General features: G+C 40.4%; 2 protein-coding genes across 2 annotated transcripts; one reads left to right on the top strand and one right to left on the bottom strand.

Moving 5' to 3' along the window:
• The first annotated feature begins 714 nt into the window (after nt 1–714).
• Nucleotides 715–5,529, top strand: LOC119896438 (tryptase-2-like). Its single transcript, XM_038709875.1, has 5 exons — nt 715–868; nt 1,987–2,161; nt 2,666–2,943; nt 3,807–3,946; nt 5,201–5,529. The coding sequence occupies exons 1-5, from the start codon at nt 817–819 to the stop codon at nt 5,387–5,389; spliced, it is 834 nt and encodes a 277-aa protein (XP_038565803.1). The 5' UTR covers nt 715–816; the 3' UTR covers nt 5,390–5,529.
• Nucleotides 5,530–7,284: 1,755 nt separating this feature from the next.
• On the bottom strand, nt 7,285–20,213 carry dus1l (dihydrouridine synthase 1-like (S. cerevisiae)). The gene is made up of 14 exons (XM_038709858.1): nt 20,089–20,213; nt 18,939–19,190; nt 18,678–18,786; nt 18,540–18,590; nt 16,512–16,624; nt 16,215–16,297; nt 15,888–15,991; nt 15,609–15,756; nt 14,091–14,187; nt 11,123–11,211; nt 10,642–10,811; nt 10,510–10,547; nt 10,114–10,189; nt 7,285–9,278 (listed from the first exon to the last, which is right to left on the bottom strand). The coding sequence occupies exons 2-14, from the start codon at nt 19,173–19,175 to the stop codon at nt 9,112–9,114; spliced, it is 1,482 nt and encodes a 493-aa protein (XP_038565786.1). The 5' UTR covers nt 19,176–19,190; nt 20,089–20,213; the 3' UTR covers nt 7,285–9,111.
• Between the last annotated feature and the right edge of the window lie 547 nt (nt 20,214–20,760).

The following is a 20,760-nucleotide window of genomic DNA, read 5'->3' on the forward strand; positions in this document are numbered from 1 at the left end:
ATAAATCAGTACATCAGCACTCAATAAATGGTTTAAAACAAAATTAACGTAAAAATAATAAAATACAATATATACAATTAATAATACATTGTGTAGTTTAATGTTGTTTCAAGTCAAGGATATTTTAATGTTTTTATTAGTGTATTTGTTACTATAACTCCTCTTACGAAGCAGCCACAACTGGTGTATAGAATGTTAATAAATGTTTTATGACATACAGTTATTATTACATAATGATAATATATATCTCCATGACTTTATAAAAAGCTTTAAACCGCCTGTTTATGATTTGTAGGCTAGATATAACAATTAATAACAGTTACACTGTACTGTGTTACCAAGACTTTATTAACTATTTATACATCGTGATGTTTCCTGAGTTATTGTTGTTGACAAATCCACAGTAAAAATGTATGTAAAACAATCAGAACTTTAAAAATGTCCTTATATTTGCTTAGAACTATGTTCTACTATGTCATAAACTATTCAGAGGACAACAAGTGGACAATAATGTTTTTTTTTTAAACTGTTACTTCAGACCAGAATTCAGTCTAGTCTTATTAAAACTTTGCCAATATTTTGGTCAGAAGTGCAAATACAATGTTCTGAATTTTAATCTTATTCAAGTATTCACTCTAAACTGCAACAGTAAATGAGCAGTACTTGAGTAAATGTGCTCTTCCACTTCCAGGTGTGGTTTGAGAGGAAAAGGAAGGCTGATAGTGCTGATAAGAATTTCATCTCTCCAGCTGTGTATATAAAGCTGCAGCTGCTGCCTCTCAGCCTGCAGAACCACTGCTTCACTGCATCACAGCCATGGCTTTCTGCAGACTTCTCGCTGTGCTGGTGCTCATCTACAACACTGAAGGTGAGAAAGACAAATGTCCAGGTTGTCATCTGGAGAACATTATTTTAGTGTCTAGACAAATTTTAGTGTTGATTTATTTGGCCAATTTGTTATTTTACAAATCAGAAGATGAGATATCAATATCATGCCCTGTAATTATAAATTATTTTACTGATATTGGAAGTTATTTGACTATTGGTGATGACTGGACATCTTAGTTTGATTTCTGTGTTTAGAAATGTGTGCCAGCAGTGTGTTTATTGTAGATTAAAAAAAACAAAAACATTTTGATACTTTGGGAAATATGCTTATTTTCTTTCGTTCCAAGAGTTACATGATAATATTGACACTGCTATTTAATATCTGTCCGTTAAGTATGAAGCTACAGCCAGGATCCGGTTACCTTAGCTTAGCATAAAGGCTGGGCGCACAGGGGGAAAAAGCTACCTAAAGGTACCTAATCTGCCAACCTACATTAAAGCTCACTAATCATCACATAATATATTCTTTGTGTAATTTCTACAAAAACTGAAGGGCAAAAAACAGCACATAAAAAAACAAGTCTGTCTGTTAATGTCATGGTGACAACAAAACTTGTGGAAAATACTTCTCCTGGCAAAGAAGTTACCTAGTCTTAAACAAAAGTAGCTAGTGAGTTTTAGCACATAGGCTACAGTCATGAGAGTGGTGTCGATCTTCTCATCTAATTCTAGGCAAGAAAGCAAGTCTTTTCCTTTTCTCTGGAGCCTGTGTATGCTGTGTTTCTAAATGGTTTAGTCTATGTTTTTTTGTAAACAACAAAAGTTATGTTTACATTCAGTGTTGCTCATCAAAACGCATTGTCCTTGGAGTTGAACAAATGGGTCAAATGCATTTCTTCATTTGCAATTTTATTTTAAAGTGGGATCAAGAATGGTTTAAATCCATGTTTACAAGCTAGAAGTAGATCAATTTAATAGTGTGAAACCAATGTCTTGACTGTGTCTCTTGTCACCCTCATGCATTTGTGTGCATGTGTAGCCTCCCTTAGGAGACAAGCAAAACTGGGACCCGCTCATAAAAACTGCTCTATAGAGGTCAGAAACTCCACAGGATACCCTTAACATAGATTTTCTAGAGTTTCATTATTGCTTTTTTAGGTTTGCTTGGGGCTGAGGTGGGGAGCTCCATCATCGGTGGGGATGATGCCAAAGAAAGCAGCTGGCCGTGGATGGTCCACCTAAACATGACTTCTGATGGCATCAATAGGTGGCGCTGCGGCGGCACCATCCTCAACAGTCAATGGGTGATGACTGCTGCAAACTGCTTGGATGAGTAAGTGCATGTTTGTATCTGTGTGTCTTGTAGTGAGTCCATTTATTATTATAGGTATTTATAGGTGTATCAAGACCACTATACTACATTTAATGGAGCCTGCCAGAGGGTAGATAAACAGAATGGCAACCCATGTGTATGAATGGGTGTTCAGGTAAAGTGGGTCACTTTTTAGCAAAGGCCATGCCTACCAGTGATGCCATTTTTTATTGAAATGGTGCAACTCTGCCCATACTCTTGCAAAGCTTTGTAGGGAATTGATTACTGTCTAAAATCAATTGGCTTACACACCCAACAAGAATTTTCCTCATTCATGTCTTTAAGATTTAGTGGGCCAGCTTGTCTTCTATAGTGGGACACTAATCAACAGTGCTTTTTATACGTGACTTATTTATGTGACCATTTAGGTAATTCAATGTCTCCTGTGACTACTACTTATTTAAGTGGAAAAATATTAGAATTTTTGTTGCAGAAAAAAACTAATGTGTGTGTTTGTGTTGCCAGACACCTTAAGCCTGATTTTCATCGATCAATGGTTTGGATCGGCGTACACAAGCTGCAAAAGGCTGCTGTTAAGTATGTGGGTATACTTAATTACGTAAAACATCCTGACTACCAAGCCCTGTCCAGAGGCTATAAGAACAACATCGCCCTGATAAAGCTGAAGAAAAAGATTACATTCTCAAATAAAGTTACCGCAGTGAGTCTTCCCACCGTCGACGACACCTTCGGTTCTTTTTCTGAGTGTTGGATCACTGGCTGGGGGACCATTGGGAATGAGGGTAAGTTCTGAATGTAATGTAGCCTATATGGTGCACACACTGTGTAAGGACACACAAATAGACACGCACACATCCATGTTTTGTAAATTCTCAAAAACAAAACGACGTGGGCTGACCCTGCATATCAGTGCAACAAATAGGCTTATCAACAGACATTAAAATTACTGAGGTCACGTAACCTAGGCCTTCCCCATGAAATTTCATATTGTATTTGATATTTTAATTATATAGTTTATATAAGAATACTTACATATATTCATTATATTAGTTGATATAGTTTATTTAAATATTCTTTCAATGGTGTATTTCTTAAAATCAATAAGCCTGCTTATAAACTCAAACAAACAAAATCCAATGTAGGACTATAAAAACAGTAAGTTGTAATTTATTTAAAATGTTGGACAATTTCCTGACTACTTCTTGAAGACCTCAGAATGTTTTTTACATTCCGTGATTTCTTCTTTGCTGTATTCATGATCCATGATGTTAAACGGGCGTCATCAACACTTGACATTTTATATTTTTTTCACATCAAAAGCCTAGGGAAGAAGTGCAAGAAGACTTCAACGTCTTCTCCCTCATTGAAAAACGAATAATCTGTGAATATGCAAATACTTTCCATTGCAAAAGTTTAACCAATAATCTACTTACATTACAGTTAAGGAATAATGTAAACATTGTTGTCAAACTATAGCCTAGTTATTTTCTCTCAAGGCTTAGTTTACCAACAGGGTGATCTTGGTGTAATTCATTAGGCACATCCAGCCATAAATACAGGACTAACTTCGACCGCCCGCTAAACCACATCCCAAAATCCTAACCTTCCTCCTCTGCACTTATTCTGTGTGTGTGCGTCTGTGTAGTTCCACTGCCGGATCCGGAAACCCTTCAGGAGCTGAAGATTCCCCTTGTCCCTGATAGTGTATGTAAGGAACAGTATCCTGAGGTGAACTCTGACATGCTGTGTGCTGGAGACATGGCTGGAGGGAGGGATGCCTGCAAAGTGAGTTAAATTATAAATGCATTTCTCTTTGGGGTGGGGGGGGGCACTAGGTTGGGAAGCACTGGACGACACTACTTAACTGTATAGAGTACTTTAATCTAGCTCCATCTGGACCTACATCAGTAAAATACATATGAAGTGTCTCAGTATCAGTATCTGGTGTGGCCCTGTGTCACATGTGGTCTGCTACTGCGAGGACGATCAGCTGTCCTTCCCGTCTCCCTGCAGTGCTTCGTCAGGCATCTCACAGTACAGACATTTTCAGGGCAATTTCTTGCCCTGGCAACATGGGGAGTCCTAATGCCTCCTTGGTTCACACAAATGAGCAACCTGGGCATCTTTCTTTTGGTGTTCAGAGTCAGTAGAGGTCTCTTTAGTGTTCTTAGTTTCTATAACTGTGACCTTATTGCCTACCGTCTGTGTGCTGTTCATGTTCATTTATTGTTTATGGTTCATTGAACAAGCATTAAAACATTGTTTACACCCTTTACAATAAAGATCTGTAAAGTTATTTGATTTTTTTTTATAGAATTATCTTTAAAATACAGTGTCCTGAAAAAGTGACGTATCTTTGCGGTAGTACTTGTAATGGAGTATTTGTACATTGTATCTTATTTACTTAAGAGTACGTGTAATTAAGTTACGTAATTTAATTACAATGTGATCCACCTTTAATCCACTACAGAGACTAGGAAAAGTGTGTAATGAAATTGCAGTTACTTATGAAAATGTTCATGATTACATCTGAATATTTTCAGTAAAAAGCTCGGCTATATGTTAAATAATATTCATTTTGTTGCTTTGCATGTTTTTCCATGTGCACAGTGTCTTACTTAGTCATTTGATGCTATTTTGATTGGTTCTCATGTTGACTGAATCATGAATATGCAGCGTCACCCCTCTGCCAGTTAAACTGCTTCTCAAGCTGTCTTTTTAAAATGGCTAACAGTTGAAAACATTCAATAGAAATTTAGAAAAGTCATCTTTTACTTAGCTTTAGACAAATTACATTACTTTGTTGAAGTAATTGAAATAGTTACAGTACTTTTACATTTTAAATAGGGTAACTTGTTCAATTTCCAAGGTAACCTTCTTAGCACTGTCCTCCCACCACTTTCAATTTCCCTGCAGTCTAATAACATCCAAAACCTTTATCTTTTGTGTGTAAACTCAACAAGTTAAAATAAGGGACGAACAATACAACAGAACAATGTGAAGTGGAAAGACTTAATAGTGTGTGTGTTCTTTGTGCAGGGGGATTACGGCGGCCCGCTGGTGTGTCGTGCACGCGGTGGCTTCAAGCAGGTTGGCATCATGAGTTATGGCAGTCCTGACGGTTGTGCTCTCCCAGGCCGTCCTGGCGTCTACACCAGAGTGTCCAAGTACCTGGATTTCATCAAGTACTACATCCAGCAGTCCGAGGAAGCCTCCGCTGAGGTCTAAACTTCCTGTCCAGTCAGCTCACCTGACAGCTCACCTTACTCTTTATGGCTTCTTCTTGAACTGTAGTGCATGTTTCCTTTATGCTGGTTGACATGTACTTTCTCAACTAAATTCTTTGCATTAAAGCTTTGAAGCATCAATTTTGGTGTCACGATATGTTTTTATGAATGGATCAAATCCTTGTGGTGTGAATTCTGCTGAATTCACATTTTAATTGGTTCAGCATTGACATTAAGAAATAACCTTACATGCTGTAAACAGTTTTAGATATACACAAAATTCAAATAAAGATAGCGGGTCCAACTACTTTTACAGAATGCCACCAGTTTCCTTGCCCTTTTATAACTTGATTAAACCAGAAAAGGGCCTCAGTGACATCAAAAATCTCTTTTACAGGAGTGTCCCAGCTCAGGTAGCAGCACCACATAGAACACAAAACAGAGACTACAAAATGCATAAGACATATGAAATAGATCAAATATGAACAGAATAATCAGATACAATCCTACAATCTAAGTCCAGATATTTCACTGCAGTTCTCCTGCGTTCTTTATTTTAATTTCCTCATATATTTATCAGGGAAACACCTGAATTAACATTAATGTTAAAGTGTCATTGGTGTCATTTTAACATGCACATCAATGATGCCACAGATTGTGTAGCCACTGAATTTTGTACGGAATCTTTTCATTTCAAGCAACATGCTTCCGGTGCTTCTCACTTTGTTGTTTTCGTTTTCTAACCGAGACTAGATATTGATCATATCTGTGAGGACCTATCAGTGATCTTAAATGCTTTTTTGAACTCTGCAAAAGCTGGCCCTTTGTGTTTTAACCTAATATTTTGTTCCTACATCATTAACGATGTAGTTATTTAAAAGAAAAGCCCTAATCTTTTGGGGTTTTTTTTGATTGGACTCTTTCCACATCATTGGCCGGCCTGCGATATGGCTTTTTCTTTGCAGTTCTGCGGAGAAGGCCAGGGTTTTCTATTTCAATGCTGCTGATTGCTGATAATGGGACTCTGTACGCCAATGTAGACATTCCATGACAAATCAGCCGTTTGCAGCAACAAAGTCATTTACAACATTAACAAAGTCTACACTGTATTTCTGATCAACTTTTTTTAACCGACAAAAAATGTGCTTGTGTCCAAACTTTGACTGGTAGTGTATATACAAAACCTGCAAAAACGCAGAAGCCTGATTGATCAATTAACCCTGACATTTATATTTATTCATTTAGCTGACATTTTAACTTTTAAAGGCTCTGGTACTTTCAGATAAGCAGCTTGAAGCCTTGATGTTTAACCAGATTGCTGGCAACACTTACCTTCCTTTAGTTTTATCATACTGATAAAAATTTCAAATTTCAAATAAACAGTAAAATAATCTGACTTACCTGTAATTTTTTATCAAATCTTCAAAACATAGAGACTTAACGTCATGTTTTCTGGTTCTATCAATACAAGATGATACATTTACAAATTAATTATTGTTTGACTTGTGTTTGACTTGAACAGCCGTTTTACTCTTTTCTATGAAATTTCAATAAAGAATCACTAATTGCATCAGACTAACACAATCTTCTAAAACATGTTTAGCTCTGAAAACCACAATAACATTGCTCTAAAAATGCCTCTACTAAATCAACCCAATGCAAACCAATGTCCACACACATTAAATACATGCCATTTGCAATGTGAATCAGTACCTTTGTACTTTTAAGAATATTTAGCAAATGTGGCCTTTGTTTCAGGTGAGGTGACCGACCTCTCGATAAAACACTGAATGCCACGATCCAGCTGTTGATCCTGCACTTTGATTGAGCTGAATGACTTGTTGAAGGATGATTGGTCTTCTATATTTCTCATCAATAAAAAAAAAAGACAACTCATTAACAGATGCAGAAAGAACAGGGCCCACATCAGCCTGTAATTCCAACAAGATGCAGAGACGAGGTTGGTAGAGAGGCTGCAATATGTCTTGAGGATAGTCTCATTTTTTTACTAGTTAAAATTACCAAGGCAACAATAGGACATTTTTGGACAACACGTAAAACAGTTTCATGTTTTTTGTACTTTAAATGCCAAAAAACACATTTTCTATTTCAGTTATTTCACATAAGAGATTTCTGTTTCTGTGTTTTAGTCTGCGCTCCTGTTACTACTTTGACATAGGTGCGGCTACGTTGCAGATCAGGTGACATCACATACATTAGTGCACCGATCAGGACAATCAACATTTGAAAAGGTATCCGATGACAGTTGCAGGGTTGTTTATTTATGTTGCCAAGTCATCAATCAAACCTGATCAAACCAAACCCATACTGTCCTGACAAAGCAGATTAGCTGAGCTTTTTGTGATAACTAATACCTAAATGATTTTCTTTCAGACTTTGACTTCTAACTTTGATTGTTACTTATTTTGTCTGGAACATTTATTGTCACAGAGAAATATTTAAGATATGCAAAAATGTTTTCATGGGCTTTAAGTTAGATGAGAGGATCTGTCTGCGCATTCAGTAGAGACACTGGCACTTTTTAGGATAGCTTAGCACACATCATAGAATCGCAGGAAACAGTTGGCCTCCATCAAAAGAAAAAGTCTCCAAAGCAGTTTTGTTCATTTTTACAACGTTGGTGCTAAGCTAGGCTAAAAGCTTAGAGATGAATTTGATACACAGCCTCTTTTCTATCTAGGTGACAAACCAAACATTTTTCCCAAAATGCCAGAGTGTCTGTTTTTACACTGTATGCACAATTAGCACCTTTAGATACATTTCTTTAGGATTGTGTAGTCACTGAGCATGTGTTAGACAACAGCAGATGGAGCACCACTTTGATCGGCCCCGTTGATCTGGACAGGCAGTGGTACTTCTCATCAAAAGGCACATTGATACGTCAGTGCACAACAGGCAAACACTTACCCACAATAAATAGGTTAACTAATGGTTGCAAATGCAACCCCATCCATGACCTTAAATGAAAAATAAAACCTGTAAACCTGGACTAGGTATTTTCTCCATGTCTCTGACAGTTTCTGAGTTGATTAACTTTGGTGGCTCAGTAACAACTTTAGAAAAGATAATGTTCTATCTTATCCTGATAAAAGCTTGGCTTAAAAATAACGGAGTTAGTTGAGTAACTCTTCCATTTTCGTGACACTTCCCCACTGTCCCACCAAAACATCCCGAGCTAATCAGTATCCTGGAAATCCACATAAAATAAAAATGTTTCACCATCTGTCTCGAACAGATAGGCTCTCCCTGGAGAACCCTTGTTGGTGAGGTTACTTAGCAGCTGTGTATACTGTATGTCATGCCTCATCACTGGCTACCCCCTACATGCACACTCGTTACCTGAAGGTTCAATTACCCTCCAACTGCATCTCTCCGGTGTCCAAACGAACACGACGCTTTGCCCCTTGTGTGTTCATCACCGCCAGCAAAAAGTAGGTCCACACAACAGCAGAGACGTTTGTTCTGTTCTTCATCATGCGGGACCACTTGATGAAGACCAAGATGGCTGAAATGTTGTGTGAACCTACTTTAATTTTTTGGCATCACAATGTTTCGAGGGTGTTGTGATTACTCGTCTGATCGTCAAAGAAGTCACTTGTACCTGGTTAGTCCTACACAGTGAGGACTTTTACACGTGACAGCTCAGTGCTGTATTACATGTATTGTATGATTTGCTGCATGTAGAGATAGCCACAGTCCTGCTCATAGTGGTGGCTGTGTCTTGGACTGCTCCTGCAGCTCTGTACTTGGATCTGGGAGAGGCTGAGGGGTGCTGCTGCTTTTCTCTGTCTCTGTGGACAAGCTCTCCGTCCTCTCGTCCTCTTCAGCTTTCTGTTTTTCTGCCTTGGTCTTGAACCTCAGCCCGTGGCCTGTCAACCACAGGACATAGAGATAACTTTTAATTATTGATTCCATTATTATTTTTTCCATTAACTGATTGAGTCTTTAAGTGACTTCGGGTGCTTTCCCATCTAATCAGTTTGGTTCAGTTCAGTTCAAATGAACTCTGGTGTGTTTGCCTGTTTAGTTTGTTTAAGCTGGTGTTAATTCTGGTGTGGACTAAACAACCACACTGAGACCGCCTAAAGTGGAGGGTCCTCTAAACGCAAAAGCTAACCTACTGTTTAAAACACCCGTTTTTCTTATTGAGAATGTGACAATCTCTCTGAGCAATGTACAGCCTCTATGTACACATGATCATTTGGTAACCATGGTAACACGTCAGCATGTGTGCGTGAGGAGGTACAAAAAAACAGAGGTATGTGCTTATGTCCTACTCTTTGTATTTTAGCACTTCTCCAATGAAAATAGAGTCCGAACCCGAACCAGAATTTCCACTAAAAAAATAATGATAATTTCAATAGTTTATTCCAAGCTAAATTAAAACTACATTATGCGTATAATTTAGATCAAATTACTATCAAAATGGATTTTAAATTTACTCATTAATTACAGGCGGGAGTTTCAGAGTCAAAACAGCAATAGAACTAACAGTCAACGAATGTGTCCCCAACGATCGAATATTCGAGTCCAGTCCTAATAAATATACTGCTAACAGATTTATTAGTGATAATATAATTGGCTTGTGGTCAAAAACATCACAGCACTCTTTTTTTACAATTTACTGACATTGTGTGTGTGTGTGTGTGTGTGTGTGTGTGTGTGTGTGTGTGTGTGTGTGTGTGTGTGTGTGTGTGTACTGACTTGGACAGTCTGCCACCTCCTTGTAGGACTTCTTCTTACAGCAGCCTCGACACAGGTTAAAGACACATTTATTTCCCTGCAGAGCAAATTAAAATAATATCAAGCAACAAGGTTGGTGATTAAACAGATGTACTGGAAATGTCTTCCTGATGTTGAACAAAGCAGAAGGCAACACAGAGAATTTCCTGCACAGATTCCTTCACAAAAGGACGTCTTCCACTGAAATCCTTTTAGATATCTACAACTCTATTGGACAGACAAAGTTTTACATTAGCCTTAGACTGATTTTTCTTTGACAAGTGACTGATACATACAGTCTGTACATCACCAATCAACCTTATTTGGGCACAACTGATCAAATGAAATACACACACACAGAGTGTGTAAACTGCTTACCTTTGGGTTCCCACATTGTTCACATTTTATGTACTTGGCTGTGGGAGGAAAGCACGGGGACACGGTCAGATGTTAGTTGCATTCTGCTTGTATGTTTCAAACGAGGACCTGAAAGTGACGGGTTAGACTCACGTTTCTGCTCGGGACAGAAGTTCTTGTTGGGATTTCGGGATCTCTTCTTCTGCTTGTTTTTGGAGAGAGTGTCAGCTGTTCCGTCCGAGTCCTCCAGTGCCCTCTTCTGACACACCGTCTTCTTTACTTCTGAACCCTGGCTGTTACCGTTGGCAACTGGCTCCTTTGGCCTGTAAGGCAGAGTTCGTGAGATTACTGTGTGAGAGAAATGTTCACTTTTGACTGGTGCTCAGGATTCTTCCCTGGTGTCAGTCAAAGCTCAGTTCTTGGTAGGTGTTTTTTCAATGTGTTTTACAGAGAAATACTATGTGTCAGTACAGAACATTATTTTCTCTGCATACTGTGACACTGTCGAAGACTGTACATTACTTTGCTGTGGAGCTGACACTGACTACACTGATGTAAATGTGAATCGTACGAATCTGTCTCAGTGAAAAGGTTATAAAGAGAAAAATAAAAACAACAAAGGGTGATAACTCACACAGGTCTGACATATGGCTGGCAGATCCAGTGGGGGAAAGGCAGGCCACCCTCCTTCTCTTCCACATCCTTTCCTTTGGCTATCTCCTCCTGTACAAACACACATATGATGAAGGTATGTAAGACCATTTCAACCAATTCTCCTTCATCCTGGATGGATTCCAGTCTGCATCTATAAGAATGTATATTTTGTCCCAGTAACACTCTGGCTTAAATGGCTCTTTGACACTCTTAAGAAGCTGGATCTAAAGGATTTTAGAGGACGGTGAGCAGACTGAGGTCACTGTGCAAGACTACATTTCCACCTGGTATAACCATGCTATCTGTATCTGGACATTATATCTGAACACATGTTAGATATACTGTACATGCACACAGAATGCATTGCAAGCAGAATGTGTTCCGATCACAATTACTCAGTCGAAGCTTCGCAGCAAAATCATCAAATCATGCCATTTTGGCGATATGGGGGTGCTCAACGTCTGACTTTACATAGAACTACCAGTTTTCTCCCAATAAGTTAATATACAGCCCATTTACTATATACATTTCAATGTTTAATGCTGTAAATAAAAATGTAAAAAGAAATACTATAGATGTTTTTAAAGAGCATAAATATATCCAAATTTGTAACCCTAACCCTGGGCCGTCAGTGTGCATGTCTAGGCGTAGCGTGTATGTATGCAGTGGCAGAAGAGGAACACTTGCTGAAGAGGAGCTCCGGCTTCACTGGTGTTGTGCCAAGTTGTCCAAACCTCGCGGGACTTTCGGATAATTTATCACCGTTGATGAACCACACAAAGAACATTTTAGCGTTTTTAAACAGCCGGCTACTTGAAATAGACCAGCGAGGAACCGCGACGTGCATGTAGTCGGCAGCACGGCATGACAGGCGAGAGTGTGTCTTCAAAAAGCCTCAGTTTAGGTGGAAATTTACAGTGTAAGTTGAATGAATAGAGACTGCAGCTCTGCAGCTTCTCAAGATTAAAGCGGAGCTACCGTGTATAACCCTCTGGAATTACCTGGATTTCTGCATATATTGGAAGCCAGTTTAATTGTGATGAAGAAGACTTAACATAGCATGGATTATTGAGCATAGGCGAGGAGATACAGTGCCAGCATACAACATGTGAACAGAACAAATGCCAACACCTAATCTGAAGGATAACATCTTTTGGTCCCTGTGATGTTTCTGTCTTCCCCCTAGTGCCTGTATGTTTCCCTATTAGGTCATCTTTAACTGGCCTTAACCTAGGACAACAAATCTATCTGATGTTTAGACTCTAATGCTACATCATATTGGAATCTATTACCTTCCATGAGGAATCCTCATCTAAGTCACAACAATAGACATCCACAGTCTTGCTTAAACTAATACCACTCAAACAATTCTATGTTTCCATGTTTTTATTGAACACACCGTGTAAACATTCACAGTCAAGTATGTGAACCCTTGTATTTAACTTGTTGACCCTCCTTTCGCAGTAATAACCTCAACCAAACGTTTCCTGTAGTTGCAGATCAGTCAGGAGGAATTTTGGACCATTCCTCTGTTTCAGTTCAACAATATTCTTGGGATGTCAGGTGTGAATCGCTCCCTTGAGGTCATGCCACAGCATCTCAATCAGGCTGAGGTCAGGACTCTGACTGAGCCACTCCAGAAGGGGTATTTTCTTCTGTTGAAGCCATTCGGTTGTTGATTTACTTCTATGCTTTGGGCTTTTTGCATCACCCGTCTTCTGTTGAGCTTCAATTGGTGAACAGATGGCTTTACATTCTCCTGCAAAATGTCTTGATAAACTTTGGAATTCATTTTTCAGTCGATGGTAGCAACTCATCCAGGCCCTGAGCCCGCGAAGTAGCCCCAAACCATGATTCCTCATCCACCATACTTTTTGGTAGAGTTGGGATGAGGTTTTGATGTTGGTGTGCTGCGCCTTTTTTCCTCCCCACATAGGGTTGGGTGTTCCCTCCAAATAACTCAACTATGGTTTTATCTGTCCACAGAATATTTTGCCAGCAGTGAAACATCCACATGCTCCTTTGCAAATTTCAGACAGCTGTGGCTTCCTCCGTGGTGTTCCAGTGTTGAACCTTCTACATTTAAAGACACTTTGTCTTACCATGGACTGATAAACATCAAGACTTTTAGAGATAATTTTGTAACCCTTTCCAGCTTCATACAAGTCAAAGATTCTTAATCTTAGGTCTTCTAAAGGCCCTTTTGTTTTAGGTATGGTTTACATCAGGCAATGCTTCATGAAAATAGCTAAATAAAAATTGGTGTGTGTTTTTTTTAATAGGGCAGGGCAGCTGTAACCAACATCTCCAATCTCATCACATTGACTGGACTCCAAGATCAGATCACATTTTATTTCCAACTTATGTAGAAATCCAGGTAATTCCAAAGGGTTCACATACTTTTTCCTGCGACTATAGTACAGTGGTTCAATAGCTAACCCTTTACTAACATCCACCTGATGCAGACACTGTCATCTCACTTGTTGATCAATTTAGTTCTAAGATTAGCTCTCTCATCTCGCTCCTTAAATATGTGACCATGGCTGTGTGAATGAGCACCTCTGCTCTTTTTCTGATGCTACACAAAGTGTACTAGCCAATGAATAAGGCTGACTATTACCATACAGTATGGCTCCACTCACTGCTTGAGCAGTATTATGGTGAACTATTGGGGTGTTTTCTTATTTTCCTTCCCCAAATGTGACTGCTGCCTCACCACTACAAAATAAAGACCAGTATATGTATTTGTAAAAACACCCAACACAATCCTGTTTTTTTATGAAGGCATACGCAATATTGATTATTCTGAGCACTTAAGTCTGCCTCAATGTTGTTTTACAATTTTTAAAGTTTTTTTTTTCCCTTCCCTTCTCTGCTGCTGAGCATCTAGCTATGGACAACGACAAATTCACTGTTTCTCAGTCGTGCATTTTTAAACCTGATGTTACCTGGCAGCGCAGCCTCAGCTGTTTGCTGACATCGGCCAAACCCTCGAGAGTCTTCACCTTGGCAAGATCCTCCCTCAGGTCCTGGTGGATCTGTAGCCTTCACACACACACACACACACACACACACACTTCAACTAAGGGTATATGAAGTATACAGACAGGGTCAAGAGGTTGAGCTGCTATACAGCTATATTGGGCAACATGTATAATCTGAGATAGTTGCAGATTCCATATAAAAACAATCTGCTGGCTCACCAGGCCAGAGCAGAGGCAGTGTTGAGAGTAATTCCTGCTATTAAATCTCAATCATCAATGAAACATTTGGCAGGTTCTACTCTGATCTATATCCTTCAGATCCCCCCCAAGACATAGAAGACCAAGACAGGGGCAGTTTGCCCTAAATTGAAAGTGGTCTTGCCAAGGTCCTAGTTACGGTCATATCTATTACAGATATACAGGAGGCAATTAAGCCACAACAGAGTGGCAAGTTGCGGGCAGATACACCGTGGAATTTTACAAAATGTTCTACCCTCCTTTCTCCAGCTTTGCAGAGTATGTATAACGAGGCAACATCAGACAGACATCTTCCTGAAACCCTTTCGAAGGCCACAATCTCGTCGGCAGCAGGTGATGCCTTTAATCATTTCACTAGATCAAATCGTAATTCCACGATACCAGAGGGCTCTTAAAAGCGACACCTTGGTACCTTTTATGCGGATGTCTAATCGGTGTTGATGGGAAATGCAGTCCATTGAAGCAATAAATATCACAGTGCGGTGTTATATTGACAGTGAAAGCAGAGTTTGCCAAGTAGTTCTTCCTGCATCCAGCACTGTCATTTGACGTGACAAAAGACTGAACAACTACAGGCTACTTCAGCTTGGATTTCTAGCTTCCGCCTCTGGGTAACCAGGGGGAGGGCTCTAGATGCTGCTCTCTTAGCTCGTATTGCAAACTAGCTATGTTTCCAACAGCGAAAATGGCTTCCCAAAATATGAGTGCAGAGGATACAATGGACACATTACAGTGTTTTGGCTAACTCGGCTTTTCAACCCAATTTATTGGAGCCAGAGAAAAAAATGCAGCGGAGAGAGATAGAGGCTGCCGCTGCAGTCGCTGCAGTCTGGCGGGGACCCTCCAGAATGCCAACACAAACTGAATCCTTCTGCCTAAGAGGGCAGATGACCACTGAGTGAGTATTTCTGTCAGCTAACACAACTGTTTGGCCAACAAAGTTATAGCTGCCGTTATAGGTTATCAGGTTAGAGCGATGTTGGACTAAGGTTGTAGTACTAAGAGACAGTCAAGAGAAACTGTGTGAAGGTAAAACCTCATTTGAAGCCACCTAAATGACGGGAGTAGTAGGTTGGATGCTGGTAACTTTTTTTTTTTTTTTTTCCATGTTGCTTTTTGTGGAAGTGCAAAATCATCACATGCATGTTGTATTCCAGATGTAAGGTATGCATATGTGTCCATACACACCTACATACAAACATACAGAGAGAGAGAGAGACATACGTGTGGTGCCAGAGCTTGAAGAGGTGGGCTCGTACGTAGGACAGAGTGCAGGGGGGGTGCTGCTTCACCACCTCTAGATATTCCTCAGCCATCTCCCACACTGGGGGGCTGCATCCCTCAAACAGTGCTGGGTTGTGGAGGTTCCCCTCTAAAAACAATCCAAACATGGACACAGAAATTAGTTTCAAGACAATGCATATCCTGACCAATGAATTAGGAAAACAAGTGTTTAATGAACAAAAACCTGTTAAAAATTAGACATAGACATGTATTATTGACCTGCACTCATTACTCCCTGCACTCCTGTCTCCTGAATGCAGCGCTCCACATCACTCAGGTGCTGAATGTTGCCATTTGCAAAGACTGGAATATTTACTGCCTTCCTGCAGCAAAAACACACCAAACAGTTATTGAAAATGTTTTGTTCTCCAAGATCAAGCAAACGTTAAGCACTATGAGTCATTTGATTTTGTTTTAATTAGTGGAATAAAAAATAATATCAAAGCCCCCAAACAATTAGCCCGAGACCATGGAAAGAGCAGAAAAAGGATTCCAGATTAAATAAAGAACACGTGATGGATTAAAAACAACATGACAGTAACTCACCGTACTGCCTTGATGTGCTCCCAGCTGGCGATCCCTGTCATGGCTCCTTTCTGGTCTTTGGTTCTGCCATGCACGGTCAGCAGCTGGGAAGAGATTTGAAAAGCCAAATGAAGGACTTCCTAAGATGTTTTGGAATGCTTCCTTAAAATGCATTAGAGGCAGGCACATTTTTAAAATAAATATAAATAAATATTCTGAAATACAAAATAAGCTCAATATTTTATATTTTAAAAAGGACAGTTAATTAATTTCTGCCAAATAAGTAGTGGATTCTTAAAATTAGCAGTGCAATCCCACCTGACATCCCGCTTTCTCCAGCATCTGGGCATAGTGGACCGTCTTTTCGATCTCCTTGAACACACGGATCTTACATGTGATGGGCACCGACAGCTTTTCATTGGCTAATCTGACTGTAAAATAATAATTTAAGGTGTTTGAGACAGTAAGACTGTGGTGATGTGTAAAACACAAAATAACAAAAACTGTGATCAAGTGGCACTACATTGATGCAAGAAATTAGATTTTTTAAGAATTTGCGGGTTGCAGAATTTACATTTTGTCAGTGTCAGAATCAGCTTTATTGCCAAGTAGGTTTACACATACAAGGATTTTGCTTTGGTGTTTTGGTGCTTAACAACAAACCTAGTAAACCTAGTAATATGAGAAAAAAAAGCGAGTACTGCAGGAGAATTATAAATATAAAATTGACAATATGAAGAATAATAAAGAATACATACAATAATTTACAGTTTATGCAGGAATGTACAAAATATCTATATGGGATTAACATGTGTGAAAATGTACAGTATGAGTGTACAGTACTGTGGGGAGAGGGATGGTTATGAGAGCCAGTGGGGCTCCAGGGCCTTGTTGTTGAAGCCAGCTGCAGGCGGAAAGGAACTGTTCTTGTGGAGGTGTTGGTCCTGATGGACTGCAGCCAGGGGAGTGTCTGAAATGGTCCGCGTCCAGGTCGGGAGGGGTGAGCCACAATCTTTCCTGTTTGCCTCGGAGTCCCGGAAGCGTACAGGTCCTGGAGGGATGGTAGATTGCAGCAAGTCCTTCTAAAGACCTGTTGGCTCTGTAGACGAACTGCAGGGGGTCCAGGAGAATGGGTCTGTGATGGATAACAGGGGGCGTTCAAATAACATCATTACCACAGAGGGTTCTTAAGTCCTTGTTTTTTGGGGGACAGGGATGATGGTGGAGGAATATGAGGAAGGCTGACACATGGCGTGTCTCCAGCGAGGTGTTAAAGACATCTGTAAACGCCGGACAGCTGATCGGCACAGTGCTTCAGGGTGGATGGGGAGACAGAGCCAGGAAGAGCTGCTTTGCGGGGCTTCTGCGTCCTGTAAAGTCTGTTGAAGTTGTGGTGGGGGGAGGGGGGACTGTCTCCACTCCTAAACGCTTATTCCTTTTCCAACCTGGGCTGGGAACCAGGGTTTGTCATTATTATAACTCACCCTGGTGCATGATGGTACACAGTTGTCCTCACAGAAGCTGATGTAGGACGTCACAGCCTCTGTGAACTCATCCAGACTGTTGGTAGCAGTCTGGAAAACATCCTAGCCAGTGCAGTCCAAGCATGGAAGGTCCTCCATAGCTTCATTGGTTAAGGGCTTTGATATCCTCACAACAGGTTTACAGAGCTTTCATTTCTGCCTGTATGCAGGAACCAGGTGGACCATGATGCCGTCAGAGTGTCCCAGCGCAGCGAGGGTGACGGCATGATAGGAACTTCCTAGTGTAGTGTAGCAGTGATCCAGCATGTTCTCCTCTCTGGTCGGACATTTGATACACTGTCTGTATTTGGGGAGTTCACTGTTGAATCATCATTACACCAGCCACTGTTGATGGGGGGAAAAAAAGAAAATGACACCACCACCTTTTGTTTTGCCAGAAAGATCTGTGTCGCAATCCGCTCTGAATTGTTCAGAGCCAGCTTCTGCAGCACAGAGTCCGGTATCGATCCACACAGCCACGTCTCCGTGAAGCATGAAACAGAAGATGAAAAAAAGTCTTTGTTTTTCCCCACAAGTAGCTGAAGTTCAGTTTGTTGCAGAAATATTCCGGCACGTTTCCCCTCTCGTCCCGTGTTTCATATTTTGGTCAAAAGGTGAGAGCCCTTTTGACCAAAATGTCCAATAATTCCGCTTATGGAAAAGTGGGGGTAAAATTCCGCTGGTGGTGTTCCTCTGATGTTCATGAGCTCCGGGTATCACAGCAGAAAACTGAATTTACAAACATAACAACACAAAAAGAGCGCGCACCAAAACATTGAGGCAGAACCATTTTGAGCCCTACAGTAAGTAAAAACACACTTACCCATTTTCTCTAACAGCTCCCATTCGTCTTGTAGGAAAACTCCATAGTGCCCTTAGAAACAAGCACCATGACAGGTTAGTTTCTCCTTCACTCTGTGTGCGAGGTTGCCATACGACCACTAGTAGGAACTGTGCGTACCTCTCTTAGCGATCATCTGCGGACAGCCCAGGTTGAGGTCGATAGCATCGCAGTAATCCTGGGCCAGCAGAGCCGCCTGAAGGAACACCTCTGGATCATTGGCACAAAACTGACACAGAGGGAATACTGTAAGGTGTACATTCACATAAAACGCCTTCTGACAAGCCTGTGATGACTGCACAAGAGGACGAACATGCAGGGGAATTTCCAGCAGTGCTACAGTCTACCATCATTTAACAGTCTGTCTGTGTGGATCATCACCTGTGTGATGAGAGGTCGGTCCTCTTCAGACACCTCATTGTAGAGGTTTTCTCTCCTGTAATTGCCGTCGCGAACAAACACCTGAGCATGGAGCATGGGGGTGTAGCACAGCTGAGCACCGTGGCGACGGCTCAGCAGTCGCCAGGCCAGCTCGCTCTGGTCCACCATGGGTGCCACCACAAAGCGGGCTCCTTTCAGGGTCTTCCTCCAGAACTCAAAGCCCTGGAGCTTGGCCATCACAGCTGGCAGGTACTGTCAAAGATTTGAAACAGAACTTCAAAACATGACAGAGGAAATCTGGAGATCTGGGAGTGCACCTTTTAAATGTGAACCATGTTTCTAACCAAGACACATTGAGTTTGGGCTTATCTCTGGCATTGCGATTTAAGGACTTTCTTGTGGAGTGTGGTATTTCAGCTCTCTTTCCAACTCCAGCATTAGCCTTCTGTCTAGTCTAGTCATATTCAACTGTATGTATATAGCGCCAATTCATAACAGGAATGAGCTCATGGCACTTTTATATATTACTAAAATAAATATATAAAAAACCTAAAATACGACAGTGTATTTCTTGGTAACTTATATATAACTTAAGCAACCCATCAGTGAAGACATGGACCTCCCACAGGTAAAGTTTCAAGCAGCTAGCAGTTTGACGATGAAGTAATTCGAATATTTTTCATTGGGCACTGTTTAGCTACCTGTTCAGACTCTAGTGAAATATTTTGAACGTCGAGCAGAGAAGCAGAGTGTAGCTAGCTCCACACCGACAGTACAGTAACGTTACTAGCTGTATTGCAATCTTGGACAACTTTTCACTTGTCTCGTAACGTTAGCAAGAGCGAGGCTGGCGACTCAGCATTTTTGTTGGTTTCGAGCGTTTCTGTTTTACTTCCAACTCTCTCTCTCTCAACAGTTATTCACATTTACCACAAACTACTTAGCTGTGCCTGTGCTGTCTTGTCATTTAGCTTGCAAAGCTAACTGCCATCAGTTGACGTGATGCACATGATGCACTGCCGAACAACACGCGACAACGAGTCTGACAGAAAATGTATCACAGTTATGATTCTCTAGCAACATCATGCACTGCTCTGGCCATGTACTAACTGTAGTCATCAATATACATATTGACAGTTTTTTCTTTCACCTGAAATACTATGAGATGTGTTGAGTATTCCTGGCGCAGCACTTTGCCACTGTGTGCAACAGCGAAATACTACCGGTGGGAACCTGGAGGGAACCTTTTCCTTTGCGCCGGCCTCTTCTTCTTCTTCTTGGTAATAATGGTGAGAATCCATCTAATGTGTTTTTGTGTCGCCCTTTTTTGCTGCGGTGGATGAACGCAGGGGCGGAAAAGAAGAATTCAGACCCGCTACTTAATTAAAAGTAGTATTAATTCAACCATTTAAAATACTTTCAAACTTGAATTCTAAATCTCTCTTAAGTAAAGGTACAGAAGAATTATCAGCAAAAATGGGCTTCTAGTATCAAAGTACCATATTGTGCAGCTTTTACCTACTTTATATACTGTTAGTCTAGGTTAATCTGTACAAATCTATTCACATTTTGATTTTAAATTCTTAATTTTAGCATCGCATGGAAATGCTCAAGTATAGTTCACTTCAAAACTGATAGTTAATTACCGTACTAGAGTATACACCACCATTTTTGATACTTGCCAATTTATGAACAACACATTATGCTTCACTAGTTATTATCATTACATATTTTATGAAGAGGTGGTTGGAATAAGCTGTTTCTCCACTGAACGCTTCATCCTCTTCTGCTTGACCGCTACACCATTCACATAGTCATTAAT

The sequence above is a fragment of the Micropterus salmoides genome, unplaced genomic scaffold (assembly GCF_014851395.1).
Source record: "Micropterus salmoides isolate LMB-PRFRI ecotype aquatic unplaced genomic scaffold, ASM1485139v1 Ms_hic_scaffold_10, whole genome shotgun sequence".
NCBI lineage: Eukaryota > Metazoa > Chordata > Actinopteri > Centrarchiformes > Centrarchidae > Micropterus > Micropterus salmoides.

Coding starts and splice junctions, on each gene's coding strand:
- LOC119896438 (XM_038709875.1), top strand. CDS start 817: ATGGCTTTCTGCAGACTTCTCGCTGTGCTGGTGCTCATCTACAACACT. Junction 2,162..2,665: donor GCTGCAAACTGCTTGGATGA/GTAAGTGCATGT, acceptor TTGTGTTGCCAG/ACACCTTAAGCCTGATTTTC. Junction 2,944..3,806: donor GGGGACCATTGGGAATGAGG/GTAAGTTCTGAA, acceptor GCGTCTGTGTAG/TTCCACTGCCGGATCCGGAA.
- dus1l (XM_038709858.1), bottom strand. CDS start 19,175: ATGGCCAAGCTCCAGGGCTTTGAGTTCTGGAGGAAGACCCTGAAAGGA. Junction 18,787..18,938: donor ACCGACCTCTCATCACACAG/GTGATGATCCAC, acceptor CCTCTGTGTCAG/TTTTGTGCCAATGATCCAGA. Junction 11,212..14,090: donor AGCTGAGGCTGCGCTGCCAG/GTAACATCAGGT, acceptor GTGTTTGTACAG/GAGGAGATAGCCAAAGGAAA.